At 39.9% G+C, this 24466-nt stretch overlaps 1 protein-coding gene across 1 annotated transcript in view; it reads right to left on the bottom strand.

Annotated features, from left to right (window-relative positions):
- Positions 1–2189: 2189 nt before the first annotated feature.
- The window catches only part of col4a1 (collagen, type IV, alpha 1), a 41391-nt gene continuing 19114 nt past the window's right edge, over positions 2190–24466 (bottom strand). Inside the window, exons 7-52 of the mRNA XM_089002966.1 lie at positions 23594–23647; positions 23474–23500; positions 23298–23372; positions 23163–23225; positions 23035–23070; positions 22897–22935; positions 21783–21872; positions 21629–21664; positions 19763–19822; positions 18628–18663; positions 18302–18346; positions 18175–18207; positions 17235–17295; positions 17082–17117; positions 16827–16973; positions 16657–16740; positions 16469–16552; positions 16324–16394; positions 16054–16245; positions 15805–15973; positions 15594–15686; positions 15371–15475; positions 15188–15285; positions 14903–15053; positions 14701–14814; positions 14452–14619; positions 14225–14314; positions 13094–13246; positions 12908–13006; positions 12736–12825; positions 12116–12255; positions 11804–11930; positions 11641–11721; positions 11472–11570; positions 11282–11332; positions 10569–10754; positions 10347–10480; positions 9401–9473; positions 9247–9318; positions 8670–8798; positions 7561–7659; positions 7270–7482; positions 7006–7183; positions 5892–6006; positions 5414–5586; positions 2190–4580 (exon numbers count right to left, since the gene is read on the bottom strand). Of these exons, the coding sequence (XP_088859092.1) occupies positions 4499–4580; positions 5414–5586; positions 5892–6006; positions 7006–7183; positions 7270–7482; positions 7561–7659; positions 8670–8798; positions 9247–9318; positions 9401–9473; positions 10347–10480; positions 10569–10754; positions 11282–11332; positions 11472–11570; positions 11641–11721; positions 11804–11930; positions 12116–12255; positions 12736–12825; positions 12908–13006; positions 13094–13246; positions 14225–14314; positions 14452–14619; positions 14701–14814; positions 14903–15053; positions 15188–15285; positions 15371–15475; positions 15594–15686; positions 15805–15973; positions 16054–16245; positions 16324–16394; positions 16469–16552; positions 16657–16740; positions 16827–16973; positions 17082–17117; positions 17235–17295; positions 18175–18207; positions 18302–18346; positions 18628–18663; positions 19763–19822; positions 21629–21664; positions 21783–21872; positions 22897–22935; positions 23035–23070; positions 23163–23225; positions 23298–23372; positions 23474–23500; positions 23594–23647 (4551 nt within the window). The 3' untranslated portion in view covers positions 2190–4498. The remainder of the gene's footprint in view (positions 4581–5413; positions 5587–5891; positions 6007–7005; positions 7184–7269; positions 7483–7560; positions 7660–8669; positions 8799–9246; positions 9319–9400; positions 9474–10346; positions 10481–10568; positions 10755–11281; positions 11333–11471; positions 11571–11640; positions 11722–11803; positions 11931–12115; positions 12256–12735; positions 12826–12907; positions 13007–13093; positions 13247–14224; positions 14315–14451; positions 14620–14700; positions 14815–14902; positions 15054–15187; positions 15286–15370; positions 15476–15593; positions 15687–15804; positions 15974–16053; positions 16246–16323; positions 16395–16468; positions 16553–16656; positions 16741–16826; positions 16974–17081; positions 17118–17234; positions 17296–18174; positions 18208–18301; positions 18347–18627; positions 18664–19762; positions 19823–21628; positions 21665–21782; positions 21873–22896; positions 22936–23034; positions 23071–23162; positions 23226–23297; positions 23373–23473; positions 23501–23593; positions 23648–24466) is intronic.

The raw sequence follows: 24466 nt of genomic DNA, 5'->3' as shown, positions 1-24466 counted from the left end.
ACACTAGCTTGTTAACTTTGCAACAGGCGTTGTTTGAGCACTAACGTGCGTAATCATAAGATGTCATCTGATTGGTTGTCCGTGTATCAATCAAGTGATGGGATGCCTGATAGGTTAACGTCTCGTTTTTTTCTAAACAATGTAATTTTGTTTGTATAGCGTCAGTTCATGATAATGTCACATCATCTTGTCATGCGATCTACCAATAGTACCTTCGAGATCGACTGGTCGATTGCGATCGACGTATTGAGCACCCCCTGGTCCAACGAGTCAATATGTGTTTTGTGAACTAGGAGAAGGGGTTCAACTTTGATCCTCGGGGGGGAAAAATATATACAGATAGTAGGGCGAGCCCCGTTTGAAGACCCAGGCACTAATTGTACTCCTGCCACTGATTATTTTATGTTCTTCAGGATCTTAGAGGCTGGATTTACAGCATTATGCTTCCACCCACAGGTCAGCCGTGGTACTACAACAAGCAACTGGTGTGAGGGGAGGAGACAGGCGTAGGTCCTAAACTTAAAGGACAACCGACGTTCTCTTTTTTGTTTCCTCACTGACATCAGAAAAACGTTTTATAGCATCTAAAATACCAAAAACACGCAGTATATTTTTATTCAAATGTAAAACACCAATAAAATGACTTAAAGTGTCCAAAATCTGCAAAAAAAAATGAACCCGGAAGTGGCCAGTTTCAGAAGGTCCCGCCCCCAGTTCGTGACCTCTTGTAAACATGACAGTGTATTGCGTTTCCACAGGCTGATAAATTCCTTATATGGAGCTTGGACGACCTCTTCTGGCGCAACACGAGCTTTTCAGACCAAACAAGCATTGACGTGATGGAAGGACTGCTACAATGTGTCCTTTTTTTTCGGTCAGGGGCAATCCTTCAGTGACGTCACGTACGGACTCGTCACCAACTCAAAAACAAGACTTCCGGAATATTCCGCGCGAGTCTTAAAACGTAAAATATAGCTATATGCGGTGGAATCTTTGTAAAATACACTCAGTAGAAGTCATTTGAAGTCATTTTACAAATTATGGACACAACTTGTCCGGAGACGTCGGTTGTACTTTAAGTAAAAATCTCTTAACGGTGACTTCTTTGATCTTGTTGTGTGATGTCTAAAATTTAAACCACCGTTAAAGATGTTGAAAGTGAGTATGCGGAGAAAGACGAAACATTCCCCTTTTGCATTTCTGAGCAGGGGAGAAAAGTGAAAAAAAAAAAATGGCTGTTTTCAACGTAATTACCATTGTTCCCAGTAAGCACTCCCAGAAGCCCACCCACTCCAACCTGGGGCGACCCTGAGGCCAGAGAGGTTAGAGATTTGCGAGACACATTTATAATGATAGACAAGCGAGGTCAAAGCCTTTGTTTGTGACAAGAAGTGTAAACAGTCCTAGCGTTCCAGTAATAGATGAAAGACGAGAGGCATGGAAGAGGACTTTGGGGGGGGGAGGGGGTGCCCATCCCATCGATCTGTTTGTGTTTTCGTCGAGGAAGGAGAGGCGAACGGGTTTGCTGGCCTGCGTCCCAGTTGAAGTGCTGAACCAGTGGCCCTTGTTGGCCCTTCAATGAAACTGCATAACTTTTTTTATGATGCGTTCCTTCTATCTGTTAGGTCAAAGTTAAAGGACAACAGACATCACTTTTTTGTTTCCTAACTGACATCAGAAAAACGTTTTAAAGCATCTAAAACACAGGTGTCAAAGTCAAGGCCCGCGGGCCAAATCCGGCCCGCCACATCATTTTTTTTCGGCCCGCGAAAGCAAATCAAACTTGTAAAATTCCATGATGCTTGCTAAAATCTGAGCCAAAATTTCATATTTTTGGATGTCAACCACAATAAAAGTCATTATTCTTGACTTCAGATTTGAAAACGAGTTATTCATTAATTTGCTGTGTGCTCTACATGTAATATTTGAAGGGATTTAAACATTCTAATTGGTTCCCCAAATTCATAACGGCCCTCGAGAGGAAACCATAACTACAATGTGGCCCGCGGCAAAAAAATGACTTTGACACCCCTGATCTAAAATATCCAAAACACGCAGTATGATATTTTTAGTCAAATGAAAAACACAAATAAAAACGACTTAAAGTGTCCAAAATCTGCCCAAAAAAAAATTGAGCTGCGAATTGGGCATTTTCTGAAAGTCCCGCCCCCGGTCGCACAAACAGAAAATATTCTACAAAGGCTTTTATTTCATGAGTAACAAAAACAAAGTGACACGTATCATTTTCAATCATACGAGATTAACAAAGGCATGCTCTTGTCAGTTTATAAGTGGTATTACCTGTATACCTTTTGTTTTCAGTACAAAACCTTGATAAGCCTCATTTTAGTGGATTGCCTGACTTTGTCACTGCATTATTACCGCATTAAACGTTACAGGTAACGTGTCTTTAAGTAAAACTTTAACTTGAAGGTAAAATACTTTCACTTTAAGGTCAAATAATGTCAACATGATCAATATTTTCAGTTGTAGTCAATTTGTGTTGGTTAGAAATAACACAAGAATGTTAAAAAGTAAATGGTGTGTGTGTTTTAATTGAATTGTCTTAACCCAATGCTTTAGAATTTTTGTAAACTATATTGTGTCATTTCCATTCACGTAAAAAAAACTATATAAATTACATTCCCAGGTTACAGGTAATTTTAGAAATAACTGTATAAACATAAGGACTCATATGGGTGATTTTGTAGTTAATAAAAAAAAGAAAGGTTTTTAGGATAAAGGCCAAAAGCAGAATAACAAGTACACGTTATGTGAAAGTATAATATATGTTGTATACAGGTATATACTGTACATGTGCATTTTATGGGGCCCGGCCAGTCAACGATTAAAGGGGAGGAGAATAAGGCAGAAAAGCAGTGAAGTTGCGTCATGTCAATTACATTTAGTGCCTTTGTTTAAAGGACAACCGACGCCACCGGACATGTTGTGTCCATTATTTGTAAAATCACTTTAAATGACTTCTACTGAGCGTATTTTACAAAGATTCCACCGCATTTTTTTATTTTTTACGTTTTAAGACTTGCGCTGAATATTCAGGAAATCTTGTTTTCGAGTTGATGACGATGCCTGACGTCACGTCACGTCTGGAACGCCCCTGACCAAGAAAGCGACACGCAATGCATTTTGGGTACTTTTTTTGGTCTGAAAACTTTGTGTTGATGGCGAAATTAAAAGGAAAACACATCAATAACGCAATGGTGAATCGTTGTGTGTTGCACCAAGACTACTATTTGTTACTAGTTGACACAAATTCCCAGCAGACACATCAGCCCATTTCCAACGGAGCTTGGGCGCCATCTTGTGCATTTTCTGGGACGCTACATTGGAGTCCTGACGGATCAAATTGATACGGGAGGACTTCTTTAATCGATTGCAAACATTTATGCTTTCCTCTTCAGAACTATTTGAATCATATTGTTTTTCATATTCGTCATATTGCCATTGTTTTGATACTAGAGAAAGGCAAGACGTTCTGGCGTGACATCACAAACTCGCCATCTCCGAGGTCATTTTGAAGTAGTTTTGAGACACTTTCACTCATTTTTATTGGTGTTTTGCATTTGACTAAAAATATCAGCCTGTGCATTTTGGGTATTTTAGATGCTATAAAACGTTTTTCTGATGTCAGTTAAGAAACAATAAAGTGACGTCGGTTGTCCTTTAAGCATCCACAAGAGCAACAAAACAAACAAAAATGTGTTTCGGGGGAGGGTTTCTTTTGTTGCAACAATACTACTTTCACAACATATGTTTTAAGTTTACTCACTGTGCCATTTTTTTGGTGTATGGGGCGTGGGGGGGTTGTAAGAAGTATTGTTGCACTGGAGAAGTTATCTGCCCAAAATACATATTGTGATTGGTCATTTCTACTCTAATGCTTTTTTTTAAACGTGATATTAAGGCACTAAATGTCTATGAGTCCATTGAACCTTCCATTCACTCGAGTCCAACCAAGTCTTATAAATAAAAGGGATTTAATAACACAAAAGTCGAGTCAATAATAACCTGAGGAGAGTATGTTGAACTAGGAATGCATTATATTTACAACAGGGTAATGGTTATACATTTGCGTGTCGTGCATTAGCAAATGATTTGTAGAATCAGTGGCAAGTCCCATTCGTAATATGTGTAAACAAGTTGAAAAACAGAGTGTTTGCTGTGTGTTATAAACAAGTAGCTTTTATCTTTCAAAGAAGAAATGGAATATGGCAGATAAGTACGTTTCAATAGCACCTGGCTTACATCAGCAACCCATTTAAAATGAACACTAGTTTACCAATTTGGGGGCAAGAACTCAGTGCAGCGGTAAACTGGGCGCCATTCCTTGTTAGTAGAAGTGTTCTGCGTTGAGCAAGAGGCACTTGGTCTTTTTTTTCCGGTTTCCTCTGCATTCACACGTGCAAGGGAATAGCACCATCTTCAGGCGTTAGGAAGTTTTAAAGCCAAGTGACATGGATGGCAAATCAGGCTGGGTTTATGTCCTCTTCATGCACACCTGACAGCGGCTTATGTGCGTTCGTAGATTTCCCGCTTTTAGCGTCGTCGGGACGGGTTTCCTGGAAATCAAACGAGATCAAAATCTTTATACCGTCTCATTCATGGGAAAAAAATCAAACGAGTAAATTGATACTGGAATATATTATCCATATGTAACGGAGTTGTACACTTAGGTTATTAAATTATGAAGGAAGTGACGCAACGGCGCACAGTGTGGCACTATGTCCCGCCCATAGTTTCCAGAACAATCTCGAGGAGATTCAGGGTGAGTCGCAATTTTCTGTTGGTCTTGATTAACGCGCATTTTCATGACAATATCTTATTTTGTTTCCCCTTTTGTACTGTCTAGTGTTATCTAATTAGTTCCCTTATTCATTTCGAGTCCAGATTACTTTTTGTGTCATTATTTACTTCACGTTTTGTCGAGTGGAACTTTGGAGCGCATGTGCTTCATAGTGCTTTTCTATTGCGCAGTTAATCAAGACCAACAGAAAATTGCGACTCACCCTGAATCTCCTCGAGATTGTTCTGGAAACTATGGGCGGGACATAGTGCCACACTGTGCGCCGTTGCGTCATATATTATCCATTCATTAGATATTTGTACATTTTTTCATTCATTGAAGATGGTGTCTTATAGTCCAGTTCAAAAAAAGTTTGAAAATAGACTATTCATTAGGGGTGCGCCTCATACAGCGGTATTATACAACGGTATTGTGGTCTATCATGACATAGCAAATATAACTTTGAGGTGCTCGAAATGTATCGTCGCAGTATTACGGTTGACAAAATTCGCCATCAATCCTGTTAACAGTTCAAATCAGTTTGTCACAAAACATTGTGAGACCGTATCACAAGTTACTCCGACATGTGTGAAGTCCAATCTGACTTACGTAAACATCTCACTGTCTTCAATTGTGGCAAGCCAGAAGCTGTACGAGTTGGCGTAATAGTTACAGGTTCCTCGGCCGTGGCACTCGATGAACGGGGCGCTTCTGAACTCCTCCAAGCAGGAACCAGGAGAGGCCAGTGCTTGACCTGAACCCTCTGCACCTGCACTAGTGTGCTACACAAAACCAGACATAGACACAATATGGTCACAGAGGGCCGTAGCAGCAGCATGGATGTCAAATACAGGAAACATCCGAGTTATGACCGGGTTCCGTTCCCCGTAAACGTTCCGTTTATATATTCCGTGCACGGAATATATAAAAAAAAAGGTCTGGCGGGCGTGGTCGTAAGTACGGGTGGTCGTAACTCAGGTCGTAAATCGGATGTTACCTGTATAATGTCAAAATTATGAGGCAAACAAACTCATGATATGATAAACAATACAATAATAATCCAGCTATTGATATTGCTGTGTCTCACCATGACGAAGGAGTAGCCGATCCACAAAGAGTCCCAACCGTGAGGACATGGGGGGATCATAATTGTCTGACTGTGAACAGCAATTACCATGGCTGGAGCTTCGCACACCGCACACCTTTAAAAAACAAGTGTATGAGAAAGGTCCGATATTTGATGCAAACACTGTGATGGCCCTTGAATAACTTAATTCGGACATGTTCAAACTCCGGTCTGGTGGTCTAAATGTGTCCCATTGTCAATTTTCACCCTCAGTCACAAAATCAATAATGTCTGGCCCGCATGTAGAGTTAGGACAACTGACACCTCCGAACAAGTTGTGTCCATAATTTGTAAAATGGCTTCAAATGACTTCTACTGAGCGTATTTTACAAAGAGTCCACCACATATAGCTATATTTTACGTTTTAAGACTCACGCTGAATATTCAGGAAGTCCTGTTTTCGAGTTGGTGAGGATTCCAGACGTGACGTCACGTCAGGAACGCCCCTGACCGAGAAAGCGACACACAATGCATTTTGGGTACTTTGTTTGGTCTGAAAACTTTGTGTTGATCTGTGTTGATGGCGAAATTAGAAGGAAAACTCATAAATAACGCGATGGTGAATCGTTGTGTGTTGCACCAAGACTACTATTTGATACTAGTTGACCCAAATTCCCAGCAGACAAATCAGCCCATTTCCAACGGAGCATGGGCGCCATGTTGTGCATTTTCTGGGACGCTACATTGGAGTCCTGACGGCTCGAATTGATCTGGAAGGACTTCTTTAATCGATTGCAAACATTTATGCTTTCCACTTCAGAACTATTTGAATCATATTCATAACTGGAGGAGTAACAAGAAAGCATCTTCTCCGAATCTGAAGCCATTGTTTTGATTCTAGAGCAAGGCACGACATACTGGCGTGACGTTACGAACAAAAGGGCGGGACTTTCTGAGGTCATTTTGAAGTAGTTTTGGGGACACTAAGTCACTTTTATTGGTGTTTTCATTTGACTAAAAATGTCCGCCTGTGTATTTTAAGTATTTTAGATGCTATAAAACGTTTTTCTGATGTCAGTTAAGAAACAAAAAAAATGGTGTCGGTTGTCCTTTTATGGACAGTACGTAGACACACCTGCTGATGAATGGTTTGATGCTTTCTCCGGTAATTGGCGCCATGCTCATGGGCATGGGCTCCGGCGAAGTGAGCCAGTAAGAGTAGTCATTACGGGAGGCGAAGTTGCAGACGTTGTTGATGTTGCAGAACAAGAAGGGCATCGGACTGAACTTTCTGAGACAGCTCCCTGCCGTACCTGCAAAGCCAAGATGAAATGTTCCTTTACAGGGCGCCTTCATCGTATAACTTTGGTATATATTGTTCCCTCTGTAAGATTCCCACCGAGATCCTGTCCATGGGAGCGTTCATTGCCTTGCACATAGAGCAACGAGTAACCGTCGTATATGGGTGAAGTGCCCTCAGGGCAAAGTGGAACCTCCACTGTTTGGCTGTGCCGAGTCACCAGGAAACCATGATCCATAGAGGAGGGACCTGGTGGTCCCACTTGGCCGGGAATACCATCAGGACCCGGTGGGCCAGGATACCCTCTGGGTCCTAAGAATGTGATTTGTTAAACCCTTTGTTTCTTTAAACGGGATATATTCTGACACACTGAAGTTGTGGACGTCTGACCTTGAGGCCCAGGCAAACCGGCATCGCCTTTAGATCCTGGCTGACCGTGATATCCAGGGAGCCCATCTTCACCTTTTGGCCCTTGAATGCCAGTTAGACCTGGGACAGACAAATAAAAATCAATAAAATTGAAGCAAAGTTCTTAAAGGGAGTAGTGAGGACCTGCAAGAACTTGGAATGGTCATCAGACATGTCTCTCATATCACCTCATGCTCTAAATCATTCGATTCCACTCAAACAAGTGATCTCTTAAAGGACAACCGACAACATTTTTTTTGTTTTCTAACTGACACCAGAAAAACGTTTTATAGCATGTAAAATACCCAAAACACGCAGGCTGATATTTTTAGTCAAATGCAAAACACCAATAAAAATGACTTAAAGTGTCCCAAAACTGCCACAAATTGAGCTCGAAATTAGGGAGATTCAGAAAGTCCCACCCCCTTGTTTGTGACATCACGTCAGGATACTCCTTCACAAACTGCCTTGCTCCAGAATCAAAACAATGTCTTCAGAGTGTTCAGATTCGGAGAAGATGCTTTCTTGTTACTCATCCAGTTATGAATATGATTCAAATAGTTCCGAAGAGGAAAGCATAAACTTTTGCAATCGATTAAAGGAATCCGCCCATATCAATTTGAGCCGTCAATGACAGCAATGTAGCATCCAGAAAATGCAGAAGATGGCGCCAAAGCTCTGTTGGAAATGGGCTGATTTGTCTGCTGGGAATTTTTGTCAACTAGTATCAAATAGTAGTCTTGGTGCAACACACACCGATTCACCATCGCGTTATGTGTTTTCCTTCTAATTTCACCATCAACACGGATCAACACAAAGTTTTCAGACCAAACACAGTACCCAAAATGCATTGTGTGTCACTTTCTTGGTCAGGGGCGTTGCCTACGTGACATCACGTCAGGCATCGTCACTAACTCGAAAACAAGACTTCTTGAATATTCAGCGCAAGTCTTAAAACGTAAAATATAGCTATATGCCGTGGAATCTTTGTAAAATACACTCAGTCGAAGTCATTTGAAGTGATTTTATAAATTACGGACGCAACTTGTCCGGAGGTGTTGGTTGTCCTTTAAGAATCAACAGCAAGTCACCTTGCTGTCCTTTCAGCCCTGGGAACCCATTTGGCCCCTGCGGTCCTGGAAATCCTGTGATACCCGGTAGGCCAATGTCTCCTTTGATGAAGGTGTGTGGACCAGGAGGACCAGGTGGTCCAACATTACCTGAAATACAACGGAATATTGTTTAATGTTGTGCAGATCCATCAAGACCTATAAGGGCTGCCGTATATGTCTCGGATCGGTTTGCCAACAGGTGTCAAAGTCAAGACCCGGGGGCCAAATCTGGCCCACCACAGCATTTTATTTGGCCGCGCGAAAGCAAAGCAACCTCGTGAAATTCTATGATGCTTTCTAAAGTCTGAACCAAAATTTGAAATTGTCCTTTGTAAACCACAATAACTGTTATTCTTCTTCACTTCAGATTTGAAAACTAGCTATTCATGAATTTGTTGTGCATTCTGTATTTACTATGTGGAGGAGATGAAACATTCTAATGGTTTCCCCAAATTCATAACAGCCCTCGAGAGATAACCGTAACTACAATGGGGCAAAAAATGAGTTTGAAACTCTTGGGCTAGCCTATATTTAACCTTACGTTGATTCCTCTTACCCTTTTCTCCTTGGAATCCTCTGTCTCCAAGTTCTCCTTTGAATCCAAAATCACCTTGAAGCCCCTTTGTACCTACATTTCCATGACAAAAACAGAGAAATGACTTGAGCACATGTTGTCTTCCACAGATAAGACTATGATGCATTTTATTCACCTGGGAAGCCGGGTACCCCCTGAAGTCCCCGCTCTCCTTTGGGACCATGAACACCTGGAAGACCAGCCGGCCCCTGCGTAGCAAAAAAACGGACATATTGAAGAATTTGCTCCAAGTTAAAGGACAACCGACACCATTTTTTTGTTTCCTAACTAACATCAGAAAAATGTTTAATAGCATCTAAAATACCCAAAACACGCAGGCTGATAATTTTAGTCAAATGCAAAACACCAATAAACATGAGTTAAAGTGTCCCAAAACTACTTCAAAATGACCCCGGAAATGGCGAGTTTCAGAAGGTCCCGCCCCCTTGTTCGTGACGTCACGCAAGGACGTCTTGCCTTGCTGGAGAATCAAGACAATGGCTTCAGATTCGGAGAAGATGCTTTCTTGTTACTCATCCAGTTATGAATATGATTCAAATAGTTCTGAAGAGGAAAGCATAAATGTTTGCAATCGATTAAAGAAGTCCTTCCAGATCAATTCGAGCCGTCAGGACTCCAATGTAGTGTTCCAGAAAATGCACAACATGGTGCCCATGCTCCGTAGGAAATGGGCTGATTTGTCTGCTGGGAATTTGTGTCAACTAGAATCAAATAGGTGTCTTGGGGCAATACACAAAAATTCACCATCACATTATTTATGTATTTTCCTTCTAATTCCGCCATCAACACGGATCAACACGAAGTTTTCAGACCAAACAAAGTACCCAAAATGCATTGTGTGTCGCTTTCTCGGTCAGGGGCGTTCCAGACGTGACGTCACGTCAGGAATCGTCACCAACTCGAAAACAACACTTCCTGAATATTCCGTTCAAGTCTTAAAACGTAAAATATAGCTATATGCGGTGGAATATTTGTAAAATATGCTCAGTAGAAGTCCTTAGTAGTAGGTTGTCCTTTAAGTAACAATTAACTGTCTATAAAGCAATGGCTTCGTTACATACGGGAAATCCTGGTGTTCCAGAGTCACCCTTTTGCCCTGATTCTCCCTGGAAACCGGAAAGACCTTGGTCTCCTTTGTCTCCCTTCTGGCCATCTCGTCCTGGCACACCAGAAGGTCCCGGAGCGCCAATGATCCCTGTAATATAAAGACATTTGAAATTGTGTTTATTTCTGAAAAAATATAATCAGGCTGGTCATGATCATCCTTGTACATTGCTATATACCTGGTTGTCCAGGTTGTCCTATTTCTCCCTGGTTTCCTTTAGGGCCCTCAAGAGAAAATCCTGGGAGCCCGATTTCTCCAGGCTCACCTTGGCGCCCCGGAAAGCCGGCAAGCCCCTTGTCACCTTTGATACCAGGTACACCAGGATAGCCCGGGCTGCCGGGGAAGCCGGGACTGCCTCTATCACCTGGATATCAAGACACGCATGAGACATTTTCCCAATTAGGCTCACTCAGAATGCGTCTGTGTAAGCTCTCAGTCGTACAGGAGTGGTCCATCGATGAAAAGGTTTCTTCAGCTGTCATCTGTACTTCTTCGAAGGTGTCGGACGTTTCACTTCTTATCCAAGAAGTAGGGGTATATACATGTATAGGGCCGAAACTACCAGTAAGACTTTAGTTTGCTGACGAAGTTTCTTGGATAAGAAGCGAAATGTCCGACACCTTCAAAGAAGTACAGATGACGGCTGAAGAAACCTTTCAATCGCTCGCTCAGAAAGTGTGATACAGTAAAGTCTCGTTATATCGATATCGGATATATCGATAGTCCCGGTTATATCGATACTATTTCTATGCACGCACGGAGAAAATTACATGCAAACAGGGTCGGATATATCGATAGTCCCGGTTATATCGATATTTTTTCGGACTCCCGAGAATATCGATATAACGAGACTTTACTGTATATTAAATTCGCAATTGAAATTCATCTCACCTTTACTACCTAGCTCCCCCGGGGGTCCTGGAATACTAAGGCCAGGTAAACCTGCAAAACACTTTGAAGTCATCATGCATCCTTACAGGTTTGGGATGGTAATCTTTTTTTTTTACTAGTACTGTAGTTTCTTGCTGAAATCACGCAAAGAAAAAGTGTAAAATGTTGAAAATCATCATCTGATACCAACCAGGGTCTCCTCTGTCTCCTGAAGACCCAGGGATGCCATCAACACCCGCTTCTCCTTTCACTCCAGGTAGACCTGGAGGTCCTGGCAAACCACTCTCACCTGGTGGAAAACAAGTTCAAATTGGATTTGTTGCAGCGCATAAAATCAGCGGAATCAACACAGGACTTACCTGGTCGACCATCCTGACCAGGTTCTCCTGCAGAGCCTGGTAGACCTGTGACACCCTTCTCACCAGGTATTCCAGGCTGGCCTACATGGATCGGTTACATAATTGTGTGTCATGCTGTCCATGGATCTTTCAGGATGAGTGTGACAACAGAGTGAAATCGAACCTGGAGTGCCAAATATTCCTTTGTCTCCTTTAACTCCTTGCAATCCGGGCATGCCAGGCGTTCCCATATGACCCTTGAGGCCCTTCTCTCCTTGCGATCCAGGAAATCCTGGTTGACCGGGTTCTCCCTAGAGTATATTCAGAAAAATCATGATAAGGGTTTCCTCAAAGTGGTGCCGGTTGTACTTTAATTGATATGTATACATCTATATTGGAGAAAGACAATTAAAAAAAAGAGCTAGTCTAAATTTTTGAGTCAAGATCAAGTCATTTGGACAACATAAAATAAGAAAAAATAAAGAAGGTGGATTACCCTTTCTCCTGGAAATCCTGGGAGACCGATACCTGGCTCACCAGGTGTTCCGCGTTCTCCTTTCTCTCCATCAGTTCCTCTAAAACCAGGATGACCCGGTGTCCCAATAGCTCCTTTCAGACCCTGTGGACCAACTGAACCTGCACGCAATAGACGTAGCTAAACGTAAAAACGTTTTCAGAATCAGAACAGAATCAGAATCATCTTTATTGCCAAGTATGTAGAACACACAAGGAATTTGTCTCCGGTAGAACACGCTGCACTAGTATCATAAAAAAAACATGGAGAAAATGGAGGCACTATACAGTTCTATTTGGGTTACTGTTTAAAGAGTTAATGGCGACGGGGGAAGAAGCTGTTTAAATGTCTCTTGGATTTAGTGAGCATGGATCGGTAACGCCTGCCTGAGGGGAGTAGCTGGAAAAGGTGGTGGGCAGGGTGCGGAGGTCCAATAGGATTTTCTGTGCCCTTGTTTAGATTCTTTAGTGTGCAAGTCTTCGAGAGTGGGTAGGGCGGTGCCAATGATTTTTATTCCGCCGTGCTAACTGTCCGTTGAAGTCAGATTTTATCCATTGTTCGAGGTGTGACATTTACACATCTGCATTTGCATTCCGCCTTACCCGGTATTCCCATTTCGCCTGCGCTTCCCTTTTGTCCAGGTGGGCCCATACTGCCAGGTTCTCCAGGAACACCAGTGTCTCCTTTTTGACCTGAGAGACAATGATCAAATACAAGCAACATTGAGCTGGAAGTATAGCTTCCTGTGTTTTGGTGAGTGATTGAGTAGGACACCTGGCTGGCCAGGTAAACCAGGTTCTCCATTTTTTCCTGGCATTCCAGGGTCTCCTGGAAGTCCACGAAAGCCTTTCTGTCCAGTTATTCCGGGGTTTCCTGATGAGGTAGACGTTTATTGTATATTATATTGGATGTCACTTTAATTTCTTCGTGAATGTGCTTTGCTGTTTCATGATTTCACACCTGCATCTCCAAGGTCTCCCTTTTCTCCTTTCATGTGCTCCATGTCAACTTTACTCATGTTCCCTGGGGGCCCCTGTAAACCCGTCTCCCCCCTCTCTCCTTTCAGTCCAGATGCTCCGTCTTGTCCTCGCAAACCAGGAACACCAGGATCACCTAAGAATGAGACATTTAAAGGACAACCGACATCACATTTTTGTTTCTTAACTGACATCAGAAAAACGTTTTATAGCAAAATACCTAAAACACACAGTATGATATTTTTATTCAAATGCAAAAGACCAATAAAAATGACTTAAAGTGTCCAAAATGGGCAAAAAAAAATGAACCCTGAAGTGGCTAGTTTCAGAAGGTCCCGCCCCCTTATTCGTGATGTCACCCCAAGACGTCTTGCCTTGCTGGAGAATCAAAACAATGGCTTCAGATTCGGAGAATATGCTTTCTTGTTACTCATCCAGTTATGAATATGATTCAAATAGTTCTGAAGAAGAAAGCATACATGTTTGCAATCGATTGAAGAATTTATTCCGTGTCATTTTGAGGCATCAGGGGTGGGAAATGTCGCACCCAAAAAAGGCAGAAAAATGGCGACAAAGCCGTGTCAGGAATTAATCAGCCCGTTTCCACAGGCTGATTAATTCCTTACATAGAGCTTTGTCGCCCTCTTCTGCCTCTTTTTGGTCCTAAACGACGTTTTCAAACCAAAGTACAGCAAAATGCATTGACGTGATGGAAGGACTGCTACGATGACCTTTTTTCGGTCAGGGGCGTTCCTTCAGTGACGTCACTTCAGGCATCGTCACCAACTCAAAAACAAGACCTCCGGAATATTCAGCGCGACTCTTAAAACGTAAAATATAGCTATATGCCGTGGAGTCTTTGTAAAATACGCTCAGTAGAAGTCATTTGAAGACATTTTACAAATTATGGACACAACTTGTCCGGAGACGTCGTTTGTCCTTTAATGGGGGCCTTGAATCTAGATGTCTGTGTGGATCAGTAGGATCCTCAAAACTGATAAAGACAACCAACAAGCCAAGATTTTGGCATGGAATCCAGATAATAATTGCAGTTATACTCCACTCAAAGCCAGAAACTGGCATGCTAATTAAATTTTATGAGTTGATTCATTACCTCTCAAGCCTTGACTTCCAGGTAAGCCTGGTGGTCCGGGAAACCCTGGCAATCCTGGTGTACCTATGACTCCCATTTCACCTTTTATACCTGGGCAACAAAGAGACAAGATGAAATGGCTATGACACAGAAAAGTTTGTTGATATGTTGCTACCAATTAGTGAAGACGTTGATGGATGCATCGACAAGTTTCAACACTGGAACCAACGCGATATCATTTTTCTGACCTTGGTTTCCCATCAGTCCATCCCTTCCTGGCAAGCCGGGTGCTCCTGGAAACCCTTTTACACCAGGGACTCCTGGTAATCCAGTGAGTCCTTTTTCTCCTTGAGGTCCTGGCATTCCAAGGCCGGGAGGACCTGGATAGCCCCTCTCTCCTTTTTCACCTATCCTACCTACAAATAAATGCAGATGATCAGACAAAGAATGAAGGAAAGACTGTCTGGTTATAACACTCCTATTGTATTTTTGCTTACCAAATGGACCAGGCTCGCCGGGTTCTCCTTGTGGTCCTGGGGTACCTGGCAAGCCTTTTCCTGGAGCACCTGGTAATCCTACGACTCCGGCAGGTCCAGGGGGCCCAATGTTACCTGAAAACCAAATACAACTGTTTTTATATTTTTATCTTTCAATGAGATGATTTAATCTTATGTTTGCTGTTGCAGCACTTCATTATACCTTTGACTCCTTGAGGTCCTGGTGGTCCTGTGAGACCTTCCTGCCCAGGAATACCAGGGAATCCTGTGTCACCTTTCCCTCCGGGAAAGCCAATAATTCCCGGAGGACCCTGTGAGCCTTTTTGCCCCGGGAGTCCCATTCCTGGTTCACCCTGTCACAGAGGACAATACGATTAAAGTTTAGACAAAACTTGAATGAACGAAAACAAGGTTCTGTAGGGTTCTGCTTTTATAGAACACCGTTCTGCTCGTCAGTTGTTTGGCTGAGGATACCAAAGATACACACTTTTTGTCCCTGTGGACCAGGTTGTCCAGAAAGACCATCTTGTCCAGGTCTTCCTGTCTCTCCTGATAATCCCGGAGAACCTGGAATTCCACTGATTCCTAGAAATATGGATGAAATCTCACTAATATTTCATTTGATTAATTTATTGAATGATAGGGCTATTTGCATCATTTGCTATTTTACCTTTAGCACCAGTTGGGCCTGGGAGTCCAATTCCTGGTGGTCCTTGATCACCCTTTTCTCCAGTAAAACCTGGTATTCCAGAGTCTCCTTGGAGACCCCTGAGACCTGCAACAACAAGGTATCGTCAAATTGATGTTTTTTTTTCTATTCTTTCAACAATTAGCAAATCAACTTCTTTAAATTGTTGAATGAGGAAATCAACGGAATGAATCTCACTATTCACCTTGAGGTCCATCTGTACCAGGTTCTCCTCGTGGTCCAGGTACCCCCTGCGGTCCGGGAATACTCAAACCTTGACCTGGCTCACCTTTCGCACCTGGTAGATGTAAAGTTTACAAAGTGATTTCATGAATGCCTGCGTGCAAGAACATTAGACTCATTTTTTAGGCCTTCTTAAATAGAGTTGCAGGTATTTTTTAGTGTCAATCTCTTACCAGGTGTTCCAGGTAATCCAGGGATGCCAGACCTCCCTTGACTTCCCTTGTCCCCAGGAACTCCAGGTCGCCCAAAGCCTGGCAGACCTGGGGGACCCCTCTCCCCAGGTGGACCTGTAAGACCAGGGTCCCCAATTGATCCACGGTCACCTTTGAGGCCCCCTTGGCCCTGCAAGCAAGATGGACAAAAAGAATGAAGACTTTATAAAAACCCACAAAAAAAAAACATTCAAACCACGCAATACTTACAGGTTCTCCTTTGTGGCCAGGAACCCCAGGTAGGCCATCCCTCCCTGGGAGTCCATCTAGACCTGGCTGTCCAGGTGAACCACCAGGACCAGGGAAGCCTTTCTCTCCTTTCAGATCCGGCGCAATGAATATATCTCCAGGCTCTCCAACTGGACCAGGAGACCCAATCAAACCAGGAACGCCATTGATGCCCTAAGTGCAGGTTAAGTTATAACAATCGGAGAAATAGCGACTGGAGTTACATTGTGAAAGTTACTCTGTGATACTGACAGGTCTTCCAGAAAGTCCTGGGAGTCCAGAAGCACCCTTGTCTCCTTTGCCTCCCACGGGACCAGGAGGTCCTGAAAACAATGGGATTTTCTGTTGTATGAAACGCACCACAACTTTTCTATGATTGAATACAACTTTTACTCACCCCGCTCTCCTTTAAGACCTTGGGGGCCAGGCAATCCTGCAGGCCCATACCCCTCACACAGTACGCAAGTGTCTCCTTTGTCCCCTTTTTGGATTGACATGCAAAAAAAACCCCAAACAATTAATTTATTAATACAGTGCATAGAGTGTACAGTCCACCATCGAACCCGTAGATTTCATTGTCCTAACCTTTCTGTCCCAGTTCTCCTTGAAGTCCTGGGGGTCCAGGAGGGCCAGGGATGCCTTTCACATTGGTGCATTCATTTGGGTCAACTGTCGGAATAATCCATAAAAAAAGGGGGAATTGAAAACTCTCGTCATTCATTTCTCGTCAGTCGTTATATCGATTCAAAGCAGACCAGGTAATCCTGGAAGCCCGGGGGGTCCTTCTGGGCCCGGTTGACCTGGAGGTCCAACTAGAGACTCTCCTTCAATACCCTTGTCTCCTTTCTGACCGACATTCCCCTTTTGGCCGGTCTCTCCACGAGGTCCTTCAAGATAGCGTCCTGTAGTCCAAGACACAGTGTGCGCAAGTGTTACATAGGTGTGCTCCATGTGTTTCTGCATGCATATGTGGGTATATTTTCCCATAAGAAAACATATCATTGTCTTACCTGGTGGGCCTGCTTCTCCCTGAGGTCCAGGAAAACCTTTCGAAACAGAATATGATGAGGTCTAACTATCATACAAGGGAGCTAATATACTGTACTGTTGTGGATTTAGCAGAGTACTGCATATATGCACGTGCTAGTTTGTCAATATTTCACCTTTTTCTCCTTGTAACCCAGTGAGGCCACGAGGACCAGGTGGGCCGGGTGCACCACTTGCCTGTAAAGGATTGTAAGGACGACTTCACAAACTACAATTCCAACTCCTTTCTTTGCGAACACAGTCGAAAGCGACCTTTTGCAGTTATAGAAGTCATTTATCAGGTAGTGTCTTAATAAAAGTTAAATAAACAGCAAATCACAGTGAAAAAAGGTATTGATCATTATAATAAACAGAGAAAGGAGTTTTATATGCTAATACAATCATATCAACATTTCACATTAATAATAACAACAGTAACAAAAACAACAATTATTATTATTATATTAATTATATATTAAATATAATATAGTAAATATAATATATTAAATATAATAATAATAATAATAATAATAATAATAATAATAATAATTATTATTATTATTATTATATATTAAATATAGTATATTAAATATAATAGATTAAATATAATAATAATAAAATGTATTATTATTATTATTATAAATTATTATTATTATTATTATTAAATTATATATAAAATATAAAATGTATAGTATTAAATAAAATAATAATAATAATAATAATAATAATAATAATAATAATAATAATAATGATAATAAAAAATATTATTCTTATAATTATCATTATCATTATAATAAAAAGAGAAAGCAGTTTTATATACTAATACAATCATATCAACATTTCACATTAATAATAACAATTATTATTATTATTATTATTATTATTATTTTCTATTATTAACTATTTATATTATTATTATTATTAAATATTAAAATAATATAGTTTAATAATAATAATAATAATAATAATAATAATAATGATGATAATAATGCTTATTATTATTTTGTTTTTATATTTCGATTAAAAGTGCAAATAAGAAAAACCAATCAATGAATTAATAAATAAATCATAACTTACATATCCAGGAGGCCCTTGTTCTCCTTTTTCACCCTAGAGACAAAACAAAAGATGATAAGAACATTTTTAAACAAAAGGTTTTTGTTATATGATGAATAAATATATTCATCCAAGTTCGGTTGATTACCTGAGGTCCCGGGTATCCATAATTTCCAGGGAAGCCTTTTTCTCCCTATGTGACAGAAGGATTTTTATTATTTCTTTGGTCATCATCATCGAAAGCCAAAAATGCCATTTTTTTCATTAGATCATGTTATTCGGTTACAGGTTATCATTCATTGCAAATTACTTTGTTGAAATACACAAAAATTGTGTCTGAGAAGGACTGATGACTTTCTGTTTCAGTCAGAAACTGGGATTGGGGGTCATTTTTTCCAAAAAGGGCTTTTTTGAGGATCTCATATTTTCTACAAGACACACAGTTTTGAATTACTAATTATTATTCCATCTTACCTTTCGCCCTTCATCTCCTTCCTTGCCAGGTTTACCCTAAAATGAAGCAAAACAAAACAGTCACATTGATTGGAATTGTAAATAATTAAGTCAGGTTTTTTTTCAAGTTACACAAGTACAGTGATACCTTGGCTTACGAACTTAATTGGTTCCCAGACAGAGTGTGTAAGGCGAAAAGTGTGTATCCCAAAAATTTATTTCCCATAGGAAACCATTAAAATGAGAATAATCTGTTCCCAGGTCCCCATAAAACAGAATTTTCTACTTCTAAAAACTCCTACACAAAATATACCCTATTTTATGTATAATAAATGTGCTGTGATATTATAATTAAAGAAATAAACTACTATATAATAAAGTGGCGTTATTGACCTTTGAGATGGTCGTTGATGGCTTGATGGAATGGAGTGGCCGCTTTCATCAGCATTAAACACTTGATGAGTAACGTAGCCTTTTTCTTTCATCATCTTGAGGAATGATCCCTAGTGGGTGATTTCTCTGCGATAATTTTATCTAGTTCCTCATCAATTGGGTTCTGTTTAGCTGGGTTCATAGCTATTTGCATCAAGTGTACAGATGGCTTGTGCGGGTTATTTGTGGAGCCTGATTGATGGGAATTTTAACCTTGCAGTCCACACTCTGCTTTTGAACTATCAAAGTTGAAACGAGTCCAAATTTCACTGTTTTCTATCCATTTTGTCCCTCTTTGTCTCTGTCGTCTGCCTGTCTCTTTAATGTTTAAACAACCTCCCCTCACTGCATAAATTTAACGTCCGTAAACCGAAAAGTTCGTAAGCCAAGGGGTTCTTAAACCGAGGTATCACTGTAGTAATCAGAATCAGAAAGCCTTTATTCGTCCCACATTGGCGAAATTTTCCGTCCACAGCAGCAATTTGAAAAGGGGATGGGGCGGGGTGAAAAGATAAAAACATGATATTCTAAGCATAATAAAAATGTCAGAAGACTGTAACTGTGCATGAATGTTTCATAAAAAAACTGTACATAGTGCAATTATAAAAGAAATAGCATATTGATATATGTAGCTGTATTGCATCAACAAAATCTTTTAAATGCTGCTTGAAAATTATCATACAATACATGTAGAACATGATGGAATAGATTGTCAGTGACTTACCAGTGGTCCCGGAGGGCCCGGTTCACCCTTGACTCCATTTAGTGCAATATCACAATAACCCTGGGGAGAAAATCACATTTGCAACCGCTTTTATTTTTATAATAATAATAATACATTTTATTTTAAGCGCCTTTCAAAGCTTTCAAGGACACTTTACAGTCACAGACAAGCATACATGTAGATACAATAATCAATAAAATACAAAAATACTAAATAAATAAAATACAATAAATAGAAAACAAATAGAATACAATAAATAAAATACAACAAACAAATAAATAAACAAATAAATAAATACAAATATTGACTTTTAGGACTGAACCAAGACCCAATAATAATAATAATAATAATAATCCATGAATGCAAATTTTGCAGTGGGTGAGCAGCGGCAGCCACACGGGCCAGCATTCACTCAGCCTGGAAGTAACTCAAATACGTAGAAATCTACCTAGATAATAATAATAATAAAAATAATAAAAATAATAATAATAATAATAATAATAATAATAATAAAACATTTTATTTACAAGCGCCCTTCAAAACTCTCAAGGTCACAGTCACAGGACAAGTAACTAGCTAGCTAGAAGCTAGCTAGATAATAGACAGCTAATAATAATAATAATAATAATAATAATAATAATAATAATAATAATAATAATAATAATAATAATATAAATAATAATATAAATAGTAACAATAATAATAACAAAAACAACAACAATAATAATAATAATACGGCTAAAGAAACCTTTTCATTGATGGACCATTCCTGTACGACTGAGAGCTTACACAAAAATAATAATAATAATAATAATAATAATAATAATAATAATAATAATAATGATAATAATAATAATAATAATTTCATTTATAAGCACCTTTCAACAGTATAATAATAATAATAATAATAATAATAATAATAATAATAATCCATGAATGCAAATTTTGCAGTGGGTGAGCAGCGGCAGCCACACGGGCCAGCATTCACTCAACCTGGAAGTAACTGAAATAGGTAGACGTCTACCTAGCTAATAATAATAATAATAATAATAATAATAATAATAATAATAATAATAATAATAATACATTTTATTTACAAGCGCCCTTCAAAACTCTCAAGGTCACAGTCACAGGACAAGTAACTAGCTAGCTAGAAGCTAGCTAGATAATAGACAGCTAATAATAATAATAATAATAATAATAATAATATAGATAGTAATATAAATAGTAACAATAATAATAACAACAACAACAATAATAATAATAATAATAATAATACGGCTGAAGAAACCTTTTCATCGATGGACCATTCCTGTACGACTGAGAGCTTACACAGAAATAATAATAATAATAATAATAATAATAATAATAATAATAATAATAATACATTTTATTTACAAGCGCCCTTCAAAACTCTCAAGGTCACAGTCACAGGACAAGTAACTAGCTAGCTAGAAGCTAGCTAGATAATAGACAGCTAATAATAATAATAATAATAATAATAATAATAATAATAATAATAATAATATAAATAGTAATATAAATAGTAACAATAATAATAACAACAACAACAACAACAACAATAATAATAATAATAATACGGCTGAAGAAACCTTTTCATCGATGGACCATTCCTGTACGACTGAGAGCTTACACAGATAATAATAATAATAATAATAATAATAATAATAATAATAATAATAATAATAATAATACATTTCATTTACAAGCGCCCTTCAAAACTCTCAAGGTCACTTCACAGTCACAGGACAAATTACATAGCTAGCTAGCTAGAAGCTAGCTAGATAATAGACAGCTAATAATAATAATAATAATATATAAGTATATAAAGCAAAAATGACAAACCTTTTCTCCTTTCTCCCCTGGATATCCTCTCTTTCCCTTTGGAGATAAAAACATGACACAATCACAAATACAGAAGAAATAACGAGAAATATATCTGCTAAGTTATATGCTATAATGGCTCGATAGATTTTCAGAGACAAGAGTAAGTAAGCACCGGTGGTCCTATAAACTCTGTCCCAGGACCTTCCACACCCGGTGAAGGGGGGCCAGGAGGGCCTGGTGGACCTCTGAAGCCCTGCTCGCCCTGCACAGAAGGTACCATCATTGTCAGACATGTCATTAGGTACATCTGAGCTCGGGACGCAAGAGTGTTTTCAAACCGTTATAAAATAGTTAACAGCACAATCATCTCATAATTACAGTTCTAATTCCAAAATCATAATCATTCAATATTTATTAGTACAGTCTTTAGTGACTCAAGTTTAAAGGACAACCGACAGCATTTTTTTGTTTCCTAACTGACATCAGAAAAACGTTTTATCGCATCTAAAATACCCACAACATGCAGGCTGATATATTTAGTCAAATGCAAAACACTAAGAAAAATTTGCGACACTAATAAAGTGTCCCAAAACTGAAACTCAGAAAGTTTCAGTTTCAGAAGGTCCCGCCCCCTTGTTCGTGACGTCACGCCAAGACGTCTTGCCTTGCTCTAGAATCAAAACAATGGCTTCAGATTCTGAGAAGATGCTTTCTTGTTACTCATCCAGTTATGAATATGATTCAAATAGTTCTGAAGAGGAAAGCATACACGTTTGCAATGAATTAAAGTCCTTCCAGATCAATTTGAGCCGTCAGGACTCCAATGTAGCGTCCCAGAAAATGCACAAGATGGCGCCCAAGCTCTGTTGGAAATGGGCTGATTTGTCTACTGGGAATTTGTGTCAACTAGTATCAAATAGTAGTCTTGGTGCAACACAACAATTCACCATCGTGTTATTTATGTGTTTTCCTTCTAATTTTGCCATCAACACGGTTCAACACGAAGTTTTCAGACTAAAACAAAGTATCCAAAATGCATTGTGTGCCGCTTTCTCGGTCAGGGGCGTTCCTTCCGTGACGTCATGTCAGGAATCGTCACCAACAAGACTTCCGGAATATTCAGCGTGAGTCTTAAAATGTAAAATATAGCTACATGCGGTGGAATCTTGGTAAAATACACTCAGTAGAAGTCATTTTAAGTGATTTTACAAATTATGGACACAACTTGTCCGGTGGCGTCGGTTGTCCTTTAAAGGACAACAAGAATAACAATGATAAAGTGTCACCTTTTCTCCTTTCTCACTCTCAAAGGAGAGCTTGTCATCCTGTCAGAGAGCAAAAAAAATGTTTTAATCAATATACCGTAGCTCGAATAACGAATAAAGAGGACGGCGATTGGCATGTTTTCCTCCACTGGGTTGTACCTTTTCTCCAGGAGGGCCTGGTGGTCCAGCATCACCCTGTCAAAAATAAAATAAAAAAAATCATGTGATCTGTTGTCCCTTTTCAATGATTTCTTGGCTTTCCAAATGTTAGCGTTGGAATAACTCACTTTGGGTCCGATATAACCCCGAGGCCCTGGAGGACCGATAGGTCCAGGTGGTCCATGAGATCCCTGAAAAACACGCTATGTGATGAAAAACGTCACAATTCCGATGTTCACGCACATACGCGAAAAAATACGCACAGGAAGTCCAGGTGTGCCCGGGAAGCCTCTGTCACCTTTAAGGGGAATAATGCCAATCACACCACCTGGATCGCCCTGGAAGAATCCAAATGTTGCTTCCATTGAATTTATTTCATCCAAATACTGTGTGGAACCAATGTGAAATGTTTGTATCAAGCATGATTACGTAAGCAAACCTTAATTCCAGGAAGCCCTGGGATGCCCTGAACAAAGAGGAAAAAGTCTATAAATCAATTTTTTTATATAAGGCATTTCGTCACCCGGAATAACCCGATTGAGTCGGTGTGAGTGCTTACAGGAGGTCCTTGAAGACCATTTAAACCGGGAACACCGTCTCTTCCTCTGTCACCCTAAATCACACGCACACACACACGACATCGAAATTGAGGGATTAATATGTATATACAGTGATACCATGGCTTTACGAATTTAATTGGTTCCCAGATAGAGTGTGTAAGGTGAAAAATGTGTATCCCAAAAATTAATTTCCCATAGGAAACCATTAAATTGAAAATAATCCGTTCCCATGTCCCCATAAAACATACTTTTCTACTTTCTAAGCCTTAAAACTACACAAAATATACCTTATTTTATGTATAATAAATGTGCTATGGTATTATAATTAAAGAAATAAACCGCACTGTATAATAAAGTCGTTTTATTCACCTTTGTGATGATCGTTGATGGCTTGATGGAATGGATAGCTTTTTGTATAAAGTGTCTCATGGAGCTCTGGGTTGTACATCTTGGAAGTTGTGATATTGCAACAGCAACAGATGCAAGCAGACACACTAGAAACATCTTTAATAGCTAGTTCCCTTGCTTGTCTTCCTATTTCAAATTGAACTTGATGGCTAGTGCGGGTTATTTGTGGAGTCTGATTGATGGGAATTTTAACCTTGCAGTCTACACTCTGCCTTTGAACTATCAAAGTTGAAACGAGTCCAAATTTCACTGTTTTCTATCCATTTTGTCACTGTCTCTCTGTCGTCTGCCCGTCTCTTTAATGTTTAAACCACCTCCCCTCACTGCTGCGTTCTTGACCAATAACATGGCTTTAACCGAAGACTGGGGGCGGGGTATAGAGGACCAAAACAAGCCGGCTGCCATGTTCTTGTTAGGAGAACGGGCGCGTTCGCAAATGACACATTACTCATTGTGGCAGCTCC

Source organism: Hippocampus bargibanti, linkage group LG08, assembly GCF_051943395.1.
Source record: "Hippocampus bargibanti isolate YZ-2025 linkage group LG08, ASM5194339v1, whole genome shotgun sequence".
In the NCBI taxonomy this organism is placed as follows: Eukaryota; Metazoa; Chordata; class Actinopteri; order Syngnathiformes; family Syngnathidae; genus Hippocampus; species Hippocampus bargibanti.
The sequence above is the reverse complement of the archived record's forward strand: the minus strand, read 5'-3'. Positions and strand labels throughout refer to the sequence as shown.